The sequence below is a fragment of the Pelophylax lessonae genome (genome assembly GCF_965119305.1).
Source record: "Pelophylax lessonae genome assembly, chromosome: 6".
Taxonomy (NCBI): Eukaryota; Metazoa; Chordata; class Amphibia; order Anura; family Ranidae; genus Pelophylax; species Pelophylax lessonae.
Window position 1 is genome coordinate 301,587,474 of NC_138773.1, and position 22,534 is coordinate 301,610,007.

The window sequence follows — 22,534 nt, forward strand, 5'->3', positions numbered from 1 at the left end:
TTTCGAGTACTTTATACAACTCTGATTGTCATGGAGCATTTCCAAAATTTTGGAATTGAGCCAGTCATTACCTGGCCCCATTGAGAAGAGGAAAGAACAGCGTATACCTCGTGTACTACTTCCATAATAACACTAAGCATTGCAATGAACAGGCAGGATGCCCACCCCCCCCCCCCTCCCCCAAGCCATGTCGCTGGGAATAAATCACAGGGAAAGACGCTTCAACTGCAAAAATAGTTCATTTTACAAAATTGACACACAAATAAAAGTACAAAGAGAATGACCTACACACCAAATACAAGAGGAGTAACACATTGCAGTGAACAGGCTCAATATATACAACACAAAACAGTCATGTGATAGGTAAGTGCTCAGTGATTTGGTATTGTGGTTTGTTTTAGTTGTTTGGCGAAGTGAAAAATCTTCCGGGTTTCTTTATCACATCACTTTTGCTGGCAGGCTCTGTTCTGTACACAGGAAACACAGAAAAGGATTGTTGGGAGTTAGATTTAATTTTCCTAAAAGTGATTTTGATACATTTCTTATTTTTACTTGCTTGCTGTTCCATATTACTTTATATGTGGACAGTGCTCCCTCTACTGGTCATGCGAATACATGTGGATTTTAAAAATGCTCCCGCTAGTGCTGGGATGTCAAACTCAATTTCATCTAGGGCCACTTCAGCATTACGGTTGCCCTCAAAGGGCTGGTTGGATCTGTAAGACAATATGTCAAGAGCACCCCCCCCCCCCCAGTGGCGTAGCGTGGGGGGTGCAGGGGGGGCCAGCCGCACCGGGCGCAACATCTGGGGGGGCGCATCCGCAGTGTCTCTCTGTCTGTCTGACTATGACATACACAGTTCACACACTGTCTGTGGCTGCCTCCATCTTTAGGCTGGGAGATGTCCAGCGAGGCCGCCCTATGGCTGAAAATGGCAGGTCGGGGCGGGGAGGGGCTGGACTGTGCCTCACCTGTCCATTGGTGTAGATGGGGTGGCGTTTCAAACCAAGCCCCGCCTATGCCGCCTCTCCTCACTGCTCAGTCAGTTTAGCAGCGAGTAAGTCAGCAGCCTGGCGCTGTCACAGAGTGGGTTTTTTATTTTAATCACCTGATTAGAGCCAGAGGCTCTAATAGGCTTCAAAAAAGGATGGACCCGGGGCGCAGAGCAGTGTGCCCCGAGCCCACCCATTGTGGGACAATAGCAAATTAAAATCCGCTATTGTCACACGGATCCTCCTCCTGGCCAATTAGGAAGCGGGTCCGAGATCCGCTTCCTGATTGGCCCATAGGAGGAGGTGGGAGGACTCGAGGAGACGTGGGGAACTGAGGAGAAGCCTCTCTGCAGAGGGCACGCTGTGGTCAGTCTGCATCGAAATGGGGCACTCTGGTCATTCTGCATTGAAAGGTGGCACGCTGGTCACTCTGCATTGAAAGGTGGCACGCTGGTCACTCTGCATTTAAAGGGTGCACTCTGGTCTCTCTGCATTGAAAGGGGGCACGCTGGTCTCTCTGCATTGAAAGGGGGCACGCTGGTCATTCTGCATTAAAAGGGGGCACGCTGGTCTCTCTGCAATGAAAGGGGGTACGCTGGTCATTCTGCATTGAAAGGGGGCACGCTGGTCATTCTGCATTGAAAGGGGGCACTCTTATCATTCTGCATTGAAAGGGGGCACGCTGGTCATTCTGCATTGAATGGGGGCACGCTGGTCTCACTGCATTGAAAGGGGGCACGCTGGTCATTCTGCATTGAAAGGGGGCACGCTGGTCATTCTGCATTGAAAGGGTGCACGCTGGTCATTCTGCATTGAAAGAGGGCACGCTGGTCACTCTGCATTGAAAGGGGGAACGCTGGTCACTCTGCATTGAAAGGGGGCACGCTGGTCACTCTGCATTGAAAGGGGGCTCGCTGGTCTCTCTGCATTGAATGGGGGCTCGCTGGTCTCTCTGCATTAAAAGGGGGCATGCTGGTCATTCTGCATTGAAAGGGGGCACGCTGGTCATTCAAACTTGTATTTAGATGCATTTTACTTTAATTACATCAGTATTTTCATAACAAACAATACATGTGCTTAGGGGGTAAGGGTTTCTTTAACTAATCTAGTGGAAGAGACTCAAGTACTAAAATCCCGCGGGTTAGGGGGCACAAATTACTTGCCTTGCCCCGGGTGCTGACAACCCACGCTACGCCACTGCCCCCCCCTTACATCAGATGTCAAAAAGTCCCCCACCCTCACATCACAGTGCACCCCCCTCTACCTTACACTGCTGCTGGGAAGAAGCTGGGGGTGGAGCCGAACAAATAATGCAGGGTCTGGAGGTGGACCAGATGAGGGCTGGAGTCAGCTGCCAGAGTCTGCTGAATGCGGAGACGAGGGGGTGCTGTAGCTGCACAGAGGCGCAGGATCTATAGGAACAGTTATGTTCTGTCCTCTCTTCTGCAGACTGCTGAGATGGGGGGGGGCAAAGACGATCCTCTCTCTGCAGCTGCACAGAGATGCATAGGATTTGGCGGAGGAGTTCTGTCCTCCTCTCTGCTGCCGGAGAGGTGTGAGGGCCACATAAAATGGCCCTCACTAGTGGTCCTGTGTATATCAAGCAATCTAACATAAAATCTTTCCTGCACTGCTTTGCTGTGGAAATGCATGGTAAGGCTCCATTCACACTGCCGCGACTTGTCAGCCTGACAAGTCGCGGTCCCTCGCGGTCCATTGACTGCTACAGGACCCGTTCTAATAGGAGCGACACAAGTCGCTCTGACTTAGAAAAAGGGTCCTGTACTACTTCGGGGCGACCTGGAGGCGACTTGCATAGACTTCCATTATGTGAAGTCCGTGCAAGTCGCGCCGAAGTCGCGGTGCACTGGACTTCACATGTCGCCCCCGAAGTCGTGCCGCTTCAGTGTGAATGCGGTCTAAAGCTGAACACCAGGCAAATGGCTAAACACAAAAGGTTACATACATCTATGTGAATGCAGTACTTGCCAAAATATTTCAGTTTCAGATCAGCCAGTCTTGTGATCCAGGCTTTGGAGACATGTCCTTTTACATTAATAGTGAGTGTGAAGAATACCACTTATGTTGAAGGTTGGTAGGAAAAATCTTTTCTTTACGGTTTTATCATAACTTATCTAAGGGACAAGAGGCGAGACTCAACTGAGGCCATATAGTTGGTTCTGCTAAGTAACATTGGGCCCAAGCACTATGTAGGCACCATCAGACAGGAGGCCTGGATCCACCACTGCTCAAATAACTCCTGGAGAAACCCTAGAGAGAATGGTTGACCCAAGAGATGGATACTAGTAAATCTAGACTTTTGAATAAAGCCTCGTACACACGTGTCGAAAATTGGCAGGGAATTTTCGGCCAACGTCCGATCTGGCGATTTTCGGCTTCTTAGTATGATGCTTCCGACAACCAACTCCGACTTTTCGGCCGAAAAGTCGGTGTGCAGGCTATAAAATTTGTGTTGGCCGTCAACACAACGGCCGATTTTCGTGCAGTCAGTACAGATTTCGGCAGGGAAAAATCTGATGAGCAAGTCTGGGCATGCTCAGTGAAGAAAGAACACAAAGAAAACAAACCAACACATGACATCACTTCTGAAGCAGAATTTTGTTGGCCGAGAAAATTCGTGTGCAGTCTAGGCACATTCCAACCAACAAAATACAACTTGGACAAAAGACGGATGATCGGTCGGCCGATAATCATTGCGTGTGTACGAGGCTTAAGTCTAGACAGGCGCTCAATCCACCATGGCTCAAGGAACTTCTGGAGGAACCCTGGAGAGAATGGCTGACCTAAGTGATGGACACTAGTAAATCTAGACCTGTGAATAGGTCTAGAAAGGAGCTCAATCCACCACTGCTCAAGGAACTTCTGGAGGAACCCTGGCAGAGTATGGCTGACCTAGGTGAGGAACAATGGTTCTACACAGGAGATCAATTTACCAGTGCTCATTGAACTTCTGGAGAAACCTTGGCAGAGAATGGCTGACCCAAGTGATGGATACTAGTGAATCTAGTCCCGTGAATAGGTCTAGACAGGAGAGCAATCCACCACTGCCCAAAGAACTTCTGGAGGAACCCTGGCAGAGAATGGCTGACCTAAGTGATGGATACTAGTGAATCTAGTCCCGTGAATAGGTCGTAAATCTAGACCTGTGAATAGGTCTTAAATCTAGACCTGTGAATAGGTCGTAAATCTAGACCTGTGAATAGGTCTAGACAGGAGCTCAATCCACCACTGCTCAAGGAACTTCTAGAGTAGCCCCGGCAGAGAATGGCTGACCTAGGTGAGGAACGATGGTAAATCTATACCCGTAAAAAGATTTAGACGGGAACAATCCACCACTGCCCAAGGGAACCCTGGTGGTGAATGGCTACTAGTGAATCTACTCTTGTGAATAGGTCTACACAGGAGATCAATTTACCAGTGCTCATTGAACTTCTGGAGAAACCTTGGCAGAGAATGGCTGACCCAAGTGATGGATACTAGTGAATCTAGTCCCATGAATAGGTCTAGACAGGAGAGCAATCCACCACTGCCCAAAGAACTTCTGGAGGAACCCTGGCAGAGAATGGCTGACCTAAGTGATGAATACTAGTGAATGTAGATTTGTGAATAGGTCTACACAGGTGACCAATTTATCACTGCCCAAAAAAACGTTTGAAGGAAACCCCAGTTGAGAATGGCTGATCTAAGGAATGGCCAATGGTGAATGTAGACCCATGAACATGCCTAGATTCAGGGCTGCTAATAGAAATCACGGGGCTCCGTATAGCCTACCTGGCAGGGCCCCCCGAATATGTCAAGACAATATTTCCACTAAAAATACACGTAGACACAAACATAACAGATAACCTTTGTGAATTAGCCCTTTTTAATTGTTTTCTATATATTTTTTTTTTTTTTTTAAAGAGCCAAATTTTTTTTTAATGTTAAAAATGTTTACAATTATTTTACTTTTTTTTTTTTTAATTATTACAATGTTTTTTTTTTTTTACAATTTATAATTTTAACAGGCTACAGGGAAGACTGCAGTGCAGCGGGAGGGAGGGGTGGGGCTGGGAATGGCACAGTGAAAGGGGGGCACACTGGGGGGGGGGGGGATCAGGAGCAGGCAGAATGGAGAGGGAGGTTGGTGTTGGAGAAGCAATTACATGAACGATGCCCTGTGTCTGTGTCTCTCCCTGCAGCAGCTGAAAGCTGGCAGGAGGCAGAGAAAAGGTCTTTCAGCTGCTGCAGAGAGCTGCACAGGGCATCCTTCTGTAATTGCCCCTCCGCCCACCTGCACCGATTCCTCATGCTAGTGGGGCCCCCCTTTGTGCCTGGCCCCCCTACAGGAGGACTGGTGGTCCCCCCCCTATCAGCAGCCCTGCCTATATTCATCTGCTTGTAGTAAATCTGCTCCTATATGCTGTACATAATAATTCAAGAAAGCAAGGATATTACTTACAGATAGGGGGAGGGGACTAGGAGTTTCAGAGGAGTAGCCAGCGCAGAGTTCATCTCAGGAGACGTCAATGGACGGAATAGACGCTCTGATTGGAGGAAAAAAAAAAGGACAAATTACTCTGCATCACATCAGCAATTCCACAGCTGCCAATGCTCTTCATATTCTTTCTCCACTAATGGCACAATGGAGACCCTGGCCTGTGTCACAAATAATAAACACACTACACAATATTTTCCCACTGGGGTGTATCACCTATGTCATTCAAACACTATGGGTCTCACTCAAGAACATCTCCCACAAATTATATTTATCATAACAGAAATATCATATGTCCATCAAATATCCATAATCCTAAAACTTCTAATAACCGGAACAATCTTGAAGTTTGTAAAATGTAACTTTGTGAAGTTTCCCACACATTTCCTTCCTTAAATTCTGTGACACGTAGTCACTATGCCCTGTGCGTAGTCACCGCTGTGTCACACATGAAAGGAGAGTTTTCTATTAAGCTTATATTTGATTGTCACATATAACTATTGCTTATATTGTTATTACAATGCTGATATTATAGCATTAAAGTGTGTGCTGTGATCCAGAGATTTCTTTTAGGTGTTTTATTTAGGATTCACAATTACGGATATTCATTGGACATGTGCAATTTCCAATATGATAAATATTATAATATATTTCCGACATGGGAGATGTTCTTCAGTGAGACCCGTAGTTCTTTTTTTTTTCCATTCAATAAGTTTTTATTGAGTTTTTACATAAGCAAATATTAGAACAAATATAACAGGAATTACAGATTTTCAACAGGTTCCAATGCATGTACACAGATAAATGAACTATAACATAGAGGAATCAGGTATAACCAAAGCATTACAGGTTATAAAGAGGTATGGCAAGTGGAAAAGTGGTAGTAAAAAAGAAAAAAAAAAAAAGGGGAGTAGAATAGGAGTGAGAATCTCCACCGTTCCGGGCCCAGAACCCTAAGGAGCATTGTCACTAGGTCCGGTTGGGGGGAGCACCACCACTATCCTTATGGCTATTAGGCAGGTATTATTATTTCAAGAGAGTCTTAATGCCTGATTTAGATAGGGCCAGCTTTCCCAGGACTTTTGGAATTTTTTATATGACAGGGAATTGATTGCTAGAGATTTCTCTAGGAGATAATTGTCATTAACCAGAGATATTACTTCAGGTAGATTGGGAGTGGTAGTAGATCTCCAATTGCGGAGAATAAGTGTCCTGGCTGCTAACAGTATGTGAGTTACCATTTGTCTATGGCTGTGAGGGTATATGTCAATGTTAATATTTAATATTGCCAGTTCTGGATTTGGGGGGGAAAATACTCCTGTGCATGAGGAAATACACTGGAATATTTTATGCCAAAAACTCGTGAGGGATGTGCAGCCCCACAGGATGTGATGCAGGGTACCTGTTTTGCCACATTCCCTCCAGCAGAGTGAGGGTATTGACGGGGCCATCTTGGCCAGCCTGTATGGTGTGTAATACCATCTGTTGATGATTTTAATTGTAGTTTCCCAGTGATTAGTGCATTTGGAAAATTTATATATAGAGCACAGTGCTGTATGCCACTGTTTGAAGGTAAGATTTAGCTTCAGATCTTTCTCCCATTTAAGCATATTTACCGTTTTCTCGGAGGTTGTATCGCTTGTTAGGATATTATAGAAGGTAGTTATACCTTTATTGGCTGGGGGGTTTGATACCAGGAATTTCCATGTGGTTAGATTAACATGGGTGGAGGTAAGGGAGTGTTTCCCTAGTAGAAAAAGTATCCTTGATAGGGTCAAGGATGTTTCGGGCGGTAACTTAAATTCTGACATTATGTCTTCTCTATTTTTGAGACCTAGGGGTGACCAGAGTTGTGAGATTTGCGTTAGTCCTAGGGTTTTTAATTTGGAGACATTCAGATTACTGTACATAGTCGTGAGGATAGAAAGTGGTAGGTTGTGAATGTCAGTAGGTATGGCTCTTGGTTCTATTTTGTTTACTGTTCTCCAGGCTTGGAGAGAAGCCTTAACCGTAGGTGGCAGTTTGGCTAAGTTCCATGGGATCCAAAGGTCTCTTAGCAGCATTAGATTAAGGTTAGAGGTAGGTACTAGGTATTTTTCGATATCTGACCAAAGGGGGGTATCGTCACGGGGGGTCCAGTGTTTAAGCTGGTCAAGTCTAGTGGCCCAGTAATAAGCGGAAATATCGGGTAGTCCCGCTCCTCCTCGGTGTTTATGATTTGTGAGTATATCATATGCAACTCTTGCTTTTTTACCCAGCCATAGGAATTTCCTCAGTGTGGCTACAAGAGTGTGTAATTGTGTTTTGGTGAAAGGGACAGGGAGGGCTCGGAATAGGTAGAGGATTTGTGGTAAGATATTCATCTTAATAGCAGAGATTCTAGCCCCCCAGGATAAGTTTAGGGAAGCAATCCTTTCTAATTCAGATGTTAGCTTTTGTCTAAGGGGGCCTAAATAATTTTTAACAAGATCTGTGGTTTTGGAGGTAATATAAATCCCCAGGTACGAAATCTTGTCTGTAGTCCAGGGAAAGGGACAGGTGTTGATTAAGGTTTGTTTAGTTTCAGGAGATACTCCTAGGTCAAGGATTATCGATTTCGTGGTATTAATTTTGTAAAATGAAATTTCACTAAATTTAGTCAAGGTTTGGTATGCAGCGGGTAGAGAGATTTCGGGTTTCGTCATCATTAATATAATGTCATCTGCAAATAAATTTATTTTATGGTCATAACCATCAATTTTAAAGCCATGAACATGTCCGTTAGAGCGTAGGGCTGCAGCAAGTGGTTCTATAATTAAATTAAAGACCGTAGGGGATAAGGGGCATCCCTGTCTGGTACCATTGGATATGATGATCGATTTGGACAGTGCCCCTGAGGCGAAGACTCTGGCAAAAGGTTGTGAATAAAGTGCCATAATGGCAGAAAATATATTACCTCGAAGGCCGAATTTGTGTAGGGCGGCCGTCATGTAGCTCCAGTTGACTCTGTCAAACGCCTTCTCCGCATCCAGGGAAAGGAGGAGAGAAGGCGTTTGACCTTTTTCAGCCATGTGTAGCACATTTACTATACGTCTAGTAGCGTCCGAAGTTTGGCGACCTGGTATGAATCCCATTTGATCTTTACCTATGAGGGAGGGAATCATCTCCTGTAGGCGCCCTGCAAGCATTTTGGCATAAATTTTAATGTCTGTATTCAACAGAGATATAGGGCGGTAGTTGCCCGGGAGAGATGGGTCCTTCCCTGCTTTTGGTATGGTAACAATGTATGCTCCGAGCATATCTGCAGGAAAACTCGTCTCGGTTGCAGCTTTAGTATAAACATTCAGTAGATGTGGTATTAGAGTATCGCTGTATAATTTATAATATTCACTTGGGAACCCGTCGGGTCCCGGGGATTTACCGTTGGGAAGTGAGTTTATAGTTTTCCTAATTTCGTCATGCGTAAATGGCGCATTGAGTATAGACAATTGTTGTTCGGTAAGGGTCGGTAGGTCTAATTTGTCCAAAAAGGCAGATATTTCAGCTGTAGTCGGGGTGTGGATGGTATTGTCCTGGTCAAGATTGTATAGTGATTGATAATAGGTTGCAAATTCATTTGCTATGTCTTTAGGATGGGTATATTTGGTATTCGTCTGAGTGTTAGTCATGTGGGAGATTTTGGATTTAGTCTGTTTGGCTTTGATTCTATTAGCCAGTGTTTTTCCAGGTTTGTTAGCGTGAGCATAGTATGTCGTTTTGAGTTTACGGAATATTTTGTCATGTTGTGTAAGCAAAAGTTGACGTAGGTCATGTCTCAGGTCATGAAGGGTATTGCCTAAGGATGAGTCAGGTACAGCTTTGTGTTTTTGTTCTAGGGTGTTGATTTGGGACAGAAGGTTAGAGAGTTTTTGGTTGTATAATTTTTTCATTATAGAATTTTGTTGGATGCATATGCCTCTTATGAATGCCTTATGGGCACCCCATAAGGACCATGGATTAGAGACCGAGTTTTCGTTTAAACTAAAGAATTCCTGCAGGTGCTGGGATACACACTTACCAACCTGTTCATTCTGAAGGTTTCTGATGTTACATCTCCATACTTGCCCTGCAGATCTCGGGATTCCTTCATTCACAGTCATTTCTATTGCTGCATGGTCGGACCATGTAATGTTTTTAATCTCTGCAGAGGTAGTTCTTCCCAGGAGGTGCCAGTCCACCAGAAAGAGGTCAATCCTAGAATACGATTTATGTCGTGCTGAATAGAAGGTGAAATCTCTTTCTGATGCATGAAGGCACCTCCATGCGTCGTAGAGATGTTCACTATTGAGTAAGTGGAGCAGAGAAATCCTACGACCTTTTGGGGAGGCAGAGGTGTCTATGTCCGGATCTACTGTGAGGTTGAAGTCTCCACAGATGACCAGGTTTCCATATTTCTTCTTGGCAATGAAAAAGTCATGTCAGCTTCCCGCCAAATCAATGACCTGTCAGGAGAGTTTGCAGGCCTGCAAATCTTGCCGGACTTATCACGGCACACTCTACAGAAACGACGCAACCTATCGACCATTACTAAAGCGCTTAGAAACCACAAGATTCCACACAAGTGGAAGTACCCCGCTTCCCTGGTCATCACCTATAATGGGAACTCTACCACAGTCACAGCGCTTGAAGAAGGGATTGCCCTGCTTCAAAAATGGGGGATACTATTACCAGCGGAGATAACCAACCCCCACAGGGGGCCTGGCCCTTCTCATTTACCCGAGGAATGGAATGTTGTGTCCAAAAAGAAATCGGGAAAACAAAACAACAAATCCCACGCGGATGGTTTTCCCACTACTCATCCTCAAAATCACGGTCCCCAGGCCCATGGATCTTCCTAAATCCATATGGCCCCTCACCCAGAACTGTTATTAACTGTTTCGGTTAATCACGGACCTATACTACGGTCCCTTTTTTTACTAGTTCATACCCTTCTTCCTTGTTCGTTTTTGTTTTGTTCTTCCAATGCACATCTTGTACACACTGGTTATACCTTCATTCCTCTCTCTCATGAAGCCCACCAAGCCATTAACCGGGCTATCAATTATACTAGCGCCACATCGCCAATAAATGAATCAAAATACCCACCGTAATGCCTTTCAAGTGTCTCTCAATCAATGCTAACGGTCTAAACCACCCGGTTAAGAGATTCGCAATGTGGAAAGAAGTGAAATCCTCAAACGCCGACATCCTTTCAGTCCAGGAGACACACTTCCAAACCGCAAACCATCCCAAGTGTTCACACAGAGACTTTCCCAACATTTTCCTAGCAACATCCCCAGCTAAGAAGAAAGGAATCCTTTTTGCCATAAAAAACACTATCACCTTTCAATTGAAGGAAGAGATTGCTGACCCAGAAGGCCGCTACCTGATCATTACAGGAGACTTTAATAATCTACAAATGACCTTTGTCACAATCTATGCGCCAAATACACATCAGCTCAGATTCCTGCGTAAACTTTTTAAGCTCATTGCCAAGACCCGTAGTTCTTGAATAAATATTCTCTCTCCACACAGACTAAAGAGATCGGTTCTGACAGCTGCTGTAAAACCTTTTTATGTCCTTATCAGGAGGGGGACTGGAGATATTTACAGGGAACATAGAAATCCATTTTAAAAAGGGAGACTAGAATGGCTTTGATCAATTTAAGAAAAAAAAAGAAAAAGTTTATAAATGAATATTATACTGCAATAATAAAATCTCTAATACGTTACAAAAATAAAACAAAAAAAAAAAAGTATAACCAAAAAGGGGGGAAGAGATCTGCCACAAAAAGGTTTTAATGTAGGCCTGGTTGCCTCCATCCCTAAATTTGTATTGTAAAAGAAGAAGAAATACGGGACTTTAAATGAGTTTGCAGCCAGGCATATGTGTTTCCAAATGAGTATCATGCAAAAAAACCCCACACAAGGAGGGGGATCCATAAAGAGTTAACATAATATCAATTGTACAAATTTATTGAACCATATTTATTAATCACATATACAATTATTGCAAATAAGGATAAATACACTTATTTCATATAAAATAAAATCTGTAAAAATAGTAGGTTACATATGACATCAATTTCTCTATAGATACATGGTCTGGAAACATAAAAACATAATCGTCAGGCATTTCTCGAATCAGCCTTTGTTTCCTTTCTCCCTAATTGGAATATTTCTGGATACGTGACACTATCTCAGGTAGTGCCCATTCCATTGATTATCAATTTATTCCCCTTTTTTCCCCTTCTCCTTTTTTCCTTTAATATTACTTTGGTATAATTGAGATCCTTTATTTATTTTTACCCTGCTTTTCTCTAAGCTCCTGATGAATGGACTGAGGTCCACGAAACGCGTAGAGCCTACATTTACTCAGCTATATATTCAAGTGTTTTTATGTTTCCAGACCATGTATCTATAGAGAAATTGATGTCATATGTAACCTACTATTTTTACAGATTTTATTGTATATGAAATAAGTGTATTTATCCTTATTTGCAATAATTGTATATGTGATTAATAAATATGGTTCAATAAATTTGTACAATTGATATTATGTTAACTCTTTATGGGTCCCCCTCCTTGTGTGGGGTTTTTTTTGCATGATACTCATTTGGAAACACATATGCCTGGCTGCAAACTCATTTAAAGTCCCGCATTTCTTCTTCTTTTACAAAGTATAACCAAAGGCTAGCGATCGACCGATTATTGGCAAAGCTGATATATTGAGGGCCGATCTGCCCTTTCCCTGATATATCGGAATCGGCCATCAAGGTGACCGATATTTTGGAAAGTGCATGTACCGGAGTGATGCCTGCAGCTAGAGGCATCACTCCTGTACCGGCGTCCATAACCGACGGTCGGCTGTCTTGTAATGACAACCGATGCGGCTGAGAAGCAATTCGGCTGTCATTACAAGGAGTGGGAGGGAACATCCCCCCCCCCCACCCGCTGCCTTCTGCAGCTCGCCTGGGTCTCCCGTCCCACCGGGAGACCCGGGCAACGAGCCTGCACGGCCACCGAAGACCCGATCAAAGCCGCATTTGGCTCTGATCGGCTCTCCATGTAAAAACCCAGAAGTGATGTCATGACTTTCGGGTACTCGGCGCCAGATTTTAAAAAAATGACAGCATTCAAAAACAGCCAAACTTAGTGTTTTGAATGCTTTAAAGTGCAGAGGAGGGGTTTGGGGTCTTTTAGACCCCCAGAGCCCTCCACAACAGTACCTGTCAAGTGATAAAAAAAAAATATGTTTTAAATGTACGAAAATATCGGCCATATTGGCCAATACCGATATGCAATGGCCAAAATATCGGTATCGGCAATGAAAAACCAATATCGGTCGATGACTACTAAAAGCATAACTTTTTTAGTTTTGTATAGAGTGGATATAGATTAGAACACCCAGGGCTCTTTTTCGGCGGGAACGCAGTTCCGGCAATAAACATGTGCGGTGTGTTTTGAATAAATATTCTGCCAAATTTTTCGTGATGAATATATATCCGAATCCCTGAGTTACAGTACAGACTGAATTCTCTGAATAACTAAACAAAATTCATCCGAAATTCTAGTTAAAATTCGACTTGAATTTTTAATTGAATTCTATTTGAATTCAAACTGTAAAGATATTTTTGAAATCAAAGACTGTTATTTCCATTTCAAAATAATGCTGTTTTTGTTATGCAAAAGGTGATTTAAAAGAGTCGTTGTAATCATTTAATGAAGATTTTTATTTTGTTACTTTGCAAGTGTAAAATTGATAAAAAGAAATCAGTAAAATATAAATATTTAAAAGCATTTGTACCTGACATTTTTTCTTAGCTGGCTAAGTCCCAGTTCACATTGGTGCGATGCGGGAACCCTGCGAATCCACTGTGGGTTCCGGCATCGCACCCGACTTGCAGGCAAGTTCACACTGCCATATGCAAACTGCTGAGAGTGTCAATACAAAGTTAATGACAACCCCAGATTAGTTTGCATATTGCAGTGTGAATTGTCAATTTGGACAGGAATCAGATCGCATAGGTGTGACCACAAATGCGATCAGATTCTGGTGCGGGCCAAAAAAAGGGTCCTGTGTGACTTTGGTCTGATTGTGATGCAATGTAAATTCAGCCATACAATCTGTATAGCTGAATTTGCATTGCACAGACATCGTATGTGAGTGCGCTCCGAATCACATGCGACGTCTGACATCGCTATAGTGTGAACCGCAGCTTAAACTTCTGCACAGTATTGTCCATAGTAAAATTTTGAAAGTAAGATGTAACTTAATAATTCGAACACTTCGCATATTTTGAATAAACATATTATTAATACAAACTAGATCAACGTGTATAAATAACAATCAGATGTTTGCTTACTCGGCTGCCGCATTCAAATAAAAAAAAAAAAAAATAAATAAAAATATTCGATTCAACCAATTTGAAATTTATCAATTAGATGTTTTGAATCAATAAAAAAAATAAAAAAAAAAAAAAAAACAGTAAATTCGAAAAAAAAGTCGAAAAAAACATAGAACGAATTCCAAATACGAACTGAATGAATCAACTGAATTGAACTAAACTAAGTAACTAAATTAGGAATCTAAACGAAACAAAATGAAACACATTTTTCGTCATGCACATGTCTATCCGGCACCTCCAGCACAGAATGTATGTAATGGCAAGTGGTACTAGAGTGTGCTGGAGGGTCTACTGATGCTGGCTGCTAGGGTGATCTACAGTCACTGGGAGGATCTAGTGTTGCTGGGGAGGTTTATTATTGCTGGTGGGGGATCTATTGTTGCTGGAGGGATGATTAATTGTTGCTGAGAGGGCTCAACTGTTGGGGGAGGAGTCTATTGTTGCTGGCTGCTGGGAGATCTATTGTTTTTAGTGGGGGTCTATTGTTGCTGGGGTAGGGGTATTTATTTGTGGCGGCTCTATTGTTGATGGGGGCATCTATTGTTAATGGGGGTCTATTTCTGATGGGGGTGGCTATTGTTTGCTACAGGCAATCTATTTTATTACTTTTCTTGTTAACGGTATCCAATTCCATAAAATTTACTTGGTTCTGTATTCTTTGAAAGGGATGGTGCTGGAAGGTGGATAGGGGGTGGAACAAAGAGATGGTGCTCGGAGGTGGATAGGGGGTGGAATAAAGGGACGGTGCTCGGAGGCGAAATAAAGGGATGTACTCGGAGGTAGATAGGGGGTGGAACAAAGGGATGGTGCTTGGAGGTGGATAGGGAGTGGAAAAAAGGGGTGGTGCTCGGAGGTGGATAGGGGATGGAATAAAGGGACGGTGCTCGGAGATCAAATGTGATGAAAACTCAGCCATACAATCTGTGGAGGAAGGAGGGGGTGCCCTGTCCTACCTCACAGCTAGCCTTAAACAGCACATACAGCCTTGGCCAAAAATGTTGAGAATTACACAAATATTAGTTTTCCCAATGTCTGCTGCCTCGGTTTTTATGATGGCAATTTGCATATACTCCAGAATGTTCTGAAGAGTGATCAGATGAATTGCAATTAATTGCAAAGTTCCTCTTTGCCATGAAAAAAAAAAAAAAAAAAAAAAAAAAAAAAAAAGAACAATTTCCACAGCATTTCAGCCCTGCCACAAAAGGACCAGCTGACATGTCAGTGATTCTCTCATTAACACAGGTGTCAGTGTTGACGAGGACAAGGCTGGAAATTACTCTGTGATGCCGATGGAGTTATAATTTCAGACTGAAAGCTTTAAAATTAGGGTGGTGCTTGAAATCATTGTTCTTGCTCTGTAACCATGGTTACCTGCAAATATATAATAATATATTTCTGCTAAGATTGCACCTAAATCAACCATTTATTGGATAATCAATAACCTCAAGGAGAGAGGCTCAATTGTTATGAAGGCGGCTTCAGGGTGCCCAAGAAAGTCCAGCAAGCGCCAGGACCGTCTCCTAGTTGATTTAGCTGCGGGATCGGGCGCCACCAGTGCAGAGCTTGCTCAGGAATGGCAGCAGGCAGGTGTGAAGGCATCTACACACACAGTGAGGAGAAGACATTTGGAGGATGGGCTGGTGTCAAGAAGGGCAGCAAAGTTGCCACTTCTCTCCAGGAAAAACATCAGAGACAGACTGATATTCTGCCAAAGGTACAGGGATTGGACTGCTAAGGACTGGGGTAATTTAAGTCTTCTCTGAGGAATCCCCTTTCCGATTGGGGCATCCGGAAAAAACGTTGTCCTGAGAAGAAAAGGTGAGCGCCACCATCAGTCCTGTGTCATGCCAACAGTAAAGCATCCTGAGACCATTCATGTATGGGGTTGCCTCTCAGCCAAGAGCGTGGACTCACTCACAATTTTCCCCAAGAACACAGCCATGAATAAGGAATGGTACAAAAACATCGTCCAAGAGCAACTTCTCCCAACCATCCAAGGACAGTTTGGTGAGGAACCATGCCTTTTCCAGCATGATGGAGCACCTTGCCATAAGGAAAAATGATAACTAAGTAGCTTGGGGATAAAAACAGCAAACATTTGAGTCCATGGCCATGAAGCTCCCCAGACCCTAAACCAGGGGCAGACTGGCAACTTTCAGCCCAGGGGGCAAGTACAAACCAGAAGCCAATGGTGCAGCGACTCGGCCCCTTCCCACTTTCCCTCTTTCCATCCTCCTCCTGACGCCTATTCCAGGCTGAAGCCCTGCTCCAGGTACTCTCTACTCACCAGCTGAATCGGGGTTCCCAACCTGGCCAGCAGCGAGTGGTTGGGGGAGCTGGGACAGCTCGGTTGGGGCTGGCCAGAGGGGGAGAGTCTCTACTCACCAGCTGAATCCAGGTTCCCAACCTGGCCAGCAGTGAGTGGATGGGGGAGCTGGGACAGCTCGGTTGGGGCTGGCCAGAGGTGGAGAGTCTCTACCCACCAGCTGAATCCAGGTTCCCAACCTGGCCAGCAGTGAGTGGTTGGGGGAGCTGGGTCAGCTTGGTTGGGGCTGGCCAGGGGTGGAGAGTCTCTGGTGGGGCATGGAACCGGCCTCTACTTAGACACAGTTTACACCACCCATGCTGGGGGGGGAAGGATTTTGCGCTTTGTCCTGGTCTTTATCCAGCACTCAGTAGGTCGGCAGTGGGGACTTTTTACTTCTTCTCTTCACCAGGAATCCTTTAGGCCTGTCTGTGGCAGAAGCAGTGCAGCCTTTTTACCAGGCATCAGAGCGGCCCAGGGGGGAATTGCCCCCCTGCCCCCTGGCCCAGTCCTCCCCTGCCCTAAACCCACTGAGAACTTGTGGTCAATCCTCAAGAGACGGGTGAACAAAAAAACCCCACAAACTCCAAGCATTGATTATACAGGAATGGGCTGTCATCAGTCAGGATGTGGCCCAGAAGTTTATTGACAGCATGCAGGGAGAATAGCAGGGGTCATGAAAAAGAAGGGTCAATACTGCAAATATTGACTCTGCATAAACTTCATGTAATTGTCAATTAAAGCCCTTTGACACTTATGGAATGCTTGTAATTATACTTCAGTATACCATAGTAACATCTGACAAAAAGATCTAAAAACAAGAAATCACTGAAGCAGCAGACTTTGTGAAAATTAATATTTGTGTCATTCTCAAAACTTTTGGCCAGGGCTGTAGAAGATGGGACAAATGACTACATTTACTTTGTTCCCTGGGGAACAGAACACATTAATACAAATGGAAGCAAGATTTCTTTAATATAGGCAGCATTAAGGACACTCATTTTACAAGCTGCTGGGCTTTCTAATAAGAAAACTCCTGCTTGCTTGTTGCCCATCTGCGTACACTAAAAAGATATCTACAAAGCATTGTTTCCAACCTACCAGATTGAAATTTACTGACATGACACCCAAAATTTACTGGCACAGCCAAGTTCTTAGTGGCATTTCCAAAAGTTACAAAATTACAATTGTTAAGTGCAACTTTCAGTATTTAGGCTACAGACAAGTACAATATGCAATTAGTAATGTGATTTAAAGTGTTACTAAACCCAGGAGACTGCAGTCACTATATCTGGTCTCCCACAGTACACAGAACATGGGAATGCAATTATTTCAGTAAATATAAACTGCTAAATACCTTTTCTCATCAGCAGTATATAGCAGTCTTGTGACTTCTATTAGTGCCTGGCTAATGCTTATAGAATGCGTTTTTATACTGCACTAGCTGTCCTATCAGAATGCAGGATCCCTGACCCTCTGTCTGGACAGTGCTGATTGGCCCTGTGCCGATCACATGCACTTTCCCAAGAAAAAAAAACAAAAAAAAAACCCCACAAAACTCTCTAGCAATACACAAAAAAACAAAGCATGTGCAGCCTGACTCCAGTAACTGTCTTATCCAGGCATGTCATGGGGATAATGCAAGAAGGGGAGGATCAGAGAAGACCGGATCAAACAGCCTTTTTACACAATGCAGAGGATTAACCCCTTAGGATCCACAGTGAGTATAACAAGCATGCTTTACTGAATATATACACTGATTTTACTGTTGTGGGTTTAGTAACACCTTAAGGTTAGGGGAAAAAAAAAAAATCACATTTTCTCTCTATGTAGTAGCTCGGGGGGGGGGGGGGGGGCAAGAAATTAGAATGGGCGGCACACACACATGAATTTTAATCTCACAGTGACACTGACAACAGTGTGCAGCAGCAGGGAGTATGATGGCACATCAACCAACATGACACGTTCCCTCCTGAGTCACAGTGACAGTCTCTCTCCACGCCAGATGGTCCCTTCAGTCCACTCCAATCCAAACCGCACTGACAGTCCCGCTCCTGGCTTGCCTTGCTCCCTTCCCACAGACCAGCACGCGAGGCCCCAGCCGCTCCACTCGGCTCCCTTGCACCATGACATCACACGACATGCTCAGGCACCGCCTCCACCAGACCCCCCCCCCCGCCAGTTGAACATACTGTGGCAGGAACTCTGATGGTCTCTGAACCGGAACTGCGCGTGCACAGTTCTGACCCAAGCATCACAACTAGGGATTGACCGATTATCGGGGGCCAATATGCACTTTCCCCGATATATCGGAATCGACCCCCGAGGTTATCGATATTGCCGATATTTCGGGAAAGTGCTGTACTGGAGTGATGCCTGCAGCTAGAGGCATCACCCTGGTACCGGTGTCCATAGCCGACGGTTGGCTGTCTTGCAATTACAACTGATGCAGCTGAGAAGCCTCTCGGCTGTCATTACAAGGAGCGGGAGGGGACGCCCCCCCCCCCTCCCGCCCCACCGGGAGATCTGGGAATCCTACCTGCACGGCCGGCGAAGAGAAGACCCGATCAAAGCAGCATTCGGCTCTGATCGGGTCTCCCTGTAAAAAGCCCGGAAGTAATGTCATGGCATCACTTCCAGGTACTCTGCGGCAAATCCCAAAAAATGCGAGCATTCAAAACAGCCAAACTTGGCATTTTGAATGCTTTTAAGTGCAGAGGAGGAGTTTGGGGTATTTTAGACCCCCAGATCCCTCCACCAGAGTACCTGTGAAAAGAAAAATAATTAAAAAATGTTTTTTTAAATGTCCGAAAATATCGGCCAATATCGGCCGATACCGATATCCGATGACCAAAATATCAGTATTGGCACTAAAAAAACGATATTGGTCGATCACTAATCACAACCATATTTTTTTACTGGCAAACTTTTCCTGTCACTGGCAATCACTGGCAGGAGAAAAAAAAAAAAAAAGTGTCCAGCTTTTAGTTTACTGGCTGCCAGGAAAAATACTAACAGTTGGCAACACTGCTACAAAGGTTAAGGTGCCCCACCTTCTGAGTCCTTTAGCGGTGTGTGTAATCCAGTAGGGACTGCTCTCACCTTGTGCCAAGCTCACCGAATCGCAGTTCTGATTCTCCTGGTTGTTGGAAAGAAACTGGTTCCAGAATCCAGAGGGAAGAGAGAGCAGAAGAGACATCACCTGGAAAAGGAAGGCAATTATTTATGAACATAACTGCAGCTAGAAGACATATGCCGGGCCTGCTTCATGCTATTCCTCTTATTCCAATCCTAAGGCCCAGCTGAAAATAATAGAATCTCTGTAGTTTTTAATAAAGGAAGGAACCATGTGATCTTTGGCTAGGCTGTAACGGACATGATGCATAGTAATAGAAAAAATGTATAAGTAGCCAAAGAGATTAGTTGGCCAGAAAATCCCACTTCATATATTGTAATGTTTAATGGGACTCCTAGATGCCCCTGAGCAGGGAGTTCTGTAATTTGAGATAATAAAAGAGAAGTCTACCTCTAAGGCTATGTTACATGTTCCACACATACACCTTATTCAGTCCTGGTCTTCCAACCCTTTCTTCAGCACACTGGGAATGGCCTGGAGGGGTTTTAAGCACTGACCTTTGAAGTGGCTGGTGCTCGGTCTTCAAACCAGGCACCCATAAGAGACAGCTATAGTACTAAAGCCTGTTACCTGCTGCTGACCCAAATTACCTGAGAATTCTCGCCATTTGTTTTCTTCATTGCCAAACCAGACTGGTACTACCCTCTGCTTGCTGCACACCCAAGACCCCTGCTTTTTCTGGACTGCGCTCTGGTCCCTTGTCTCCACACCATAGCCCTCCTGTACCTTCTACCCCTTTTTGCCAGTTGCAGTTGATGAGGCGTTCCAGGAACCACTAAGGGTTCCAGCCCATCTCCACCATCAAAAGCTCTGGTGAAGGCCAACTGATACTTGGATTTTGTGTCCTTGGAGAGCCTGCATCACCTGCCAGAGGTATCAAAACAAGATGTTTGTTTGACGCTCCTAATGTTAAATTGTACATGGATTTCTTAGTCTGGATGACCCACATTTTCTAAGGGGCCCCCCCTTTTTTTTAGAATAACTGCAGAACCCCAGCAAGGAGTTGCCTCCCCATTTGAAGATTCATGTCCAGTTCTTGGTTTCTACCTTCTTGTTTTACGGCTCAGAGCAGCATATTCCCTCCAACAGGGGTAGGCAACCTTAAAGAGGTGGAGATCCAAGGGAGGACTGGGCCAGGGGACAGGGGGGCAATTGCCCCCTGGGCCACTCTGATTCCCCGTAAAAAGGCTGCACTGCTTCTGCCACAGACATGCCTAAAGGATTCCTGGTGAAGAGAAGTAAAAAGTCCCTGGCACTGACGTACCGAGTGCCGATTGGAGACAAGGACAGAGCGCAGCCCCCTCCCCCAGCACGGATGGTGTAAACTGTGTCTGAGCAGAGGCCGGTTCTATGCCCCACTGGAAAATCTTCTCCCCCAGCCAGCCCAGACCAAGCTGTCTCAGCTCCCACCCAACTGCCCCCTGCTGGCCAGGTCAGGAACCCGGCGGATTCAGCCAGTAAGTAGAGAGTAACTGGAGCAGGGCTTCAGCTTGGAATGGGGGTCAGGAGGAGGAGAGGGAGAGTGGGAGGGGGGCCGAGGCACTGCAACATGGGCCTCTGGTTTTTATATGCCCCCTGGGCCGAAAGTTGCCAGTCTGCCCCTGTGGAGATCTATCTAAACATGGGAGAAGTCAAAAGATCACCAGGCACAGTGTTGTCTGATTTAAACCTCTAATTGCCCTACTACCATGGCACAATCACGTGCATTGCACAGGGTTCATGGGTTTAAATCAAGTAGTTCACCAAACCTGCAGGATATAATAGAAGTCTGTGGCTAAGGGCAGCAAACCCGCAGGTATACTGCTCCCGCCTGTACTATTATAACCAGTGTATTGCTTCACACTGACCTGAAGATCTCTTCTTTCCTGCTGCTGGCACCACTCTAGGGACCACAAGCCGTGATGAGAGGTGGAGTGCAGTTGGTATCACTACGCATGGGACAGGAGCCAGAACTGCAGAGGATGCTTATGCGGCTCTTGCTCCCTACTACAGCTCCAACTTTACAAGTTGCCCCTCCACAGCACACTCTGCTTGATGCTCTGGGATGGCGGGTCGGCAAGCCTAGACCAGGATCTACCAGTCACTTGGCCACAATCTACTGGTAGAAAGCGATCTATGGGTTGCTGACCCCCGCCCTACAACAATGCTTTTTTTACCTCTAAAGATTTTAACTAAAACATTTTCATAATATTGTCTCTGTTTTATAGGAGGTGTGATTTTGTTCACCAACAGGTCCACTTTCAGTCAACTTGTTGGATATACAAAAAGAAAGGAATAGGTTTTGGACATGTAGACATAATGTCATAAACGTTAAAAAATATAAGAGTCCTTTTAGGTAAACTTTCCCAAAACTTGAAAATACATATTTGCTGAAACCATACTACAGTTTTATGAACATCCACAAAACCGCATCAGAGTCTATTACCTTGGCTTGTCTTGGGGTATCTTGCATGATCATGAAAGGGCTGGGATCCGGCACCGAGTGCCCAACAATAGTTGGGCCGAGGACTCGAGCCAAGTTCATCTTATCCATCTGACACTCTGGGCTGCGCATCACCCTATAGGAAATAGAAGGACTGCTGAGAGGGGGGGAATGAGAATCACTTGTGGCAACTGGTCTGCCCAAATGATTTACATTTCAAGTAACAGAAAAAGGTTACAAAATGATCAAAACTTAATATAAACATAGAAAATGGTTATAGAGCACAACCTGGTCAAAAAGAGAACATGTCATGAGAGAATAATGGAGGCTGCCATTACTACACTATTGAGAATGCTAGTTCCCTGGATGCCATTCTGATGCCTTGACTTCAGTGCTGTCCAAGTTGTCCTATATTTTTTCCTGACACTCGTTTACAGCTTGCTTGTTTCCAGGCAGAAACACATCGAAGTAAGGCACAGTCAGGCATTTTCAGAAGTAGGTTTGCAATGGCGCCCCCATACTACTTTCCAATCAGGTTATTTTTTTTTTTCCTTGTGTCCCACTTTTGAAAAAATTGCCTTTAATTCCTGTTCTACAGACACAATAGGAAATGAGAGCTCTCAAAAGTGAGTGGACATATTTCTCTTTCTAAAGCAGTGCCACCACTGTGTCCTCAGGAATGATGGGTATGTGACTACAAAGCTCTGAATCCAAGAACATGAAATTCTGCAAAGACTTCTAACAATTCTAAACCTATAAAAAGTGTTCCTCTGAGA

General features: G+C 44.5%; 1 protein-coding gene across 1 annotated transcript in view; it reads right to left on the reverse strand.

The window, feature by feature from the left end:
- Window positions 1-397: 397 nt before the first annotated feature.
- Window positions 398-22,534, reverse strand: part of LOC309558747 (rac GTPase-activating protein 1-like) — a gene marked incomplete at both ends in the record, with an annotated part of 142,255 nt that continues 120,118 nt past the window's right edge. The window contains 4 exons of the mRNA XM_082261794.1: window positions 398-467; window positions 5,455-5,539; window positions 19,303-19,402; window positions 21,762-21,894. Coding sequence (XP_082117920.1) covers window positions 398-467; window positions 5,455-5,539; window positions 19,303-19,402; window positions 21,762-21,894 — 388 coding nt within the window. The remainder of the gene's footprint in view (window positions 468-5,454; window positions 5,540-19,302; window positions 19,403-21,761; window positions 21,895-22,534) is intronic.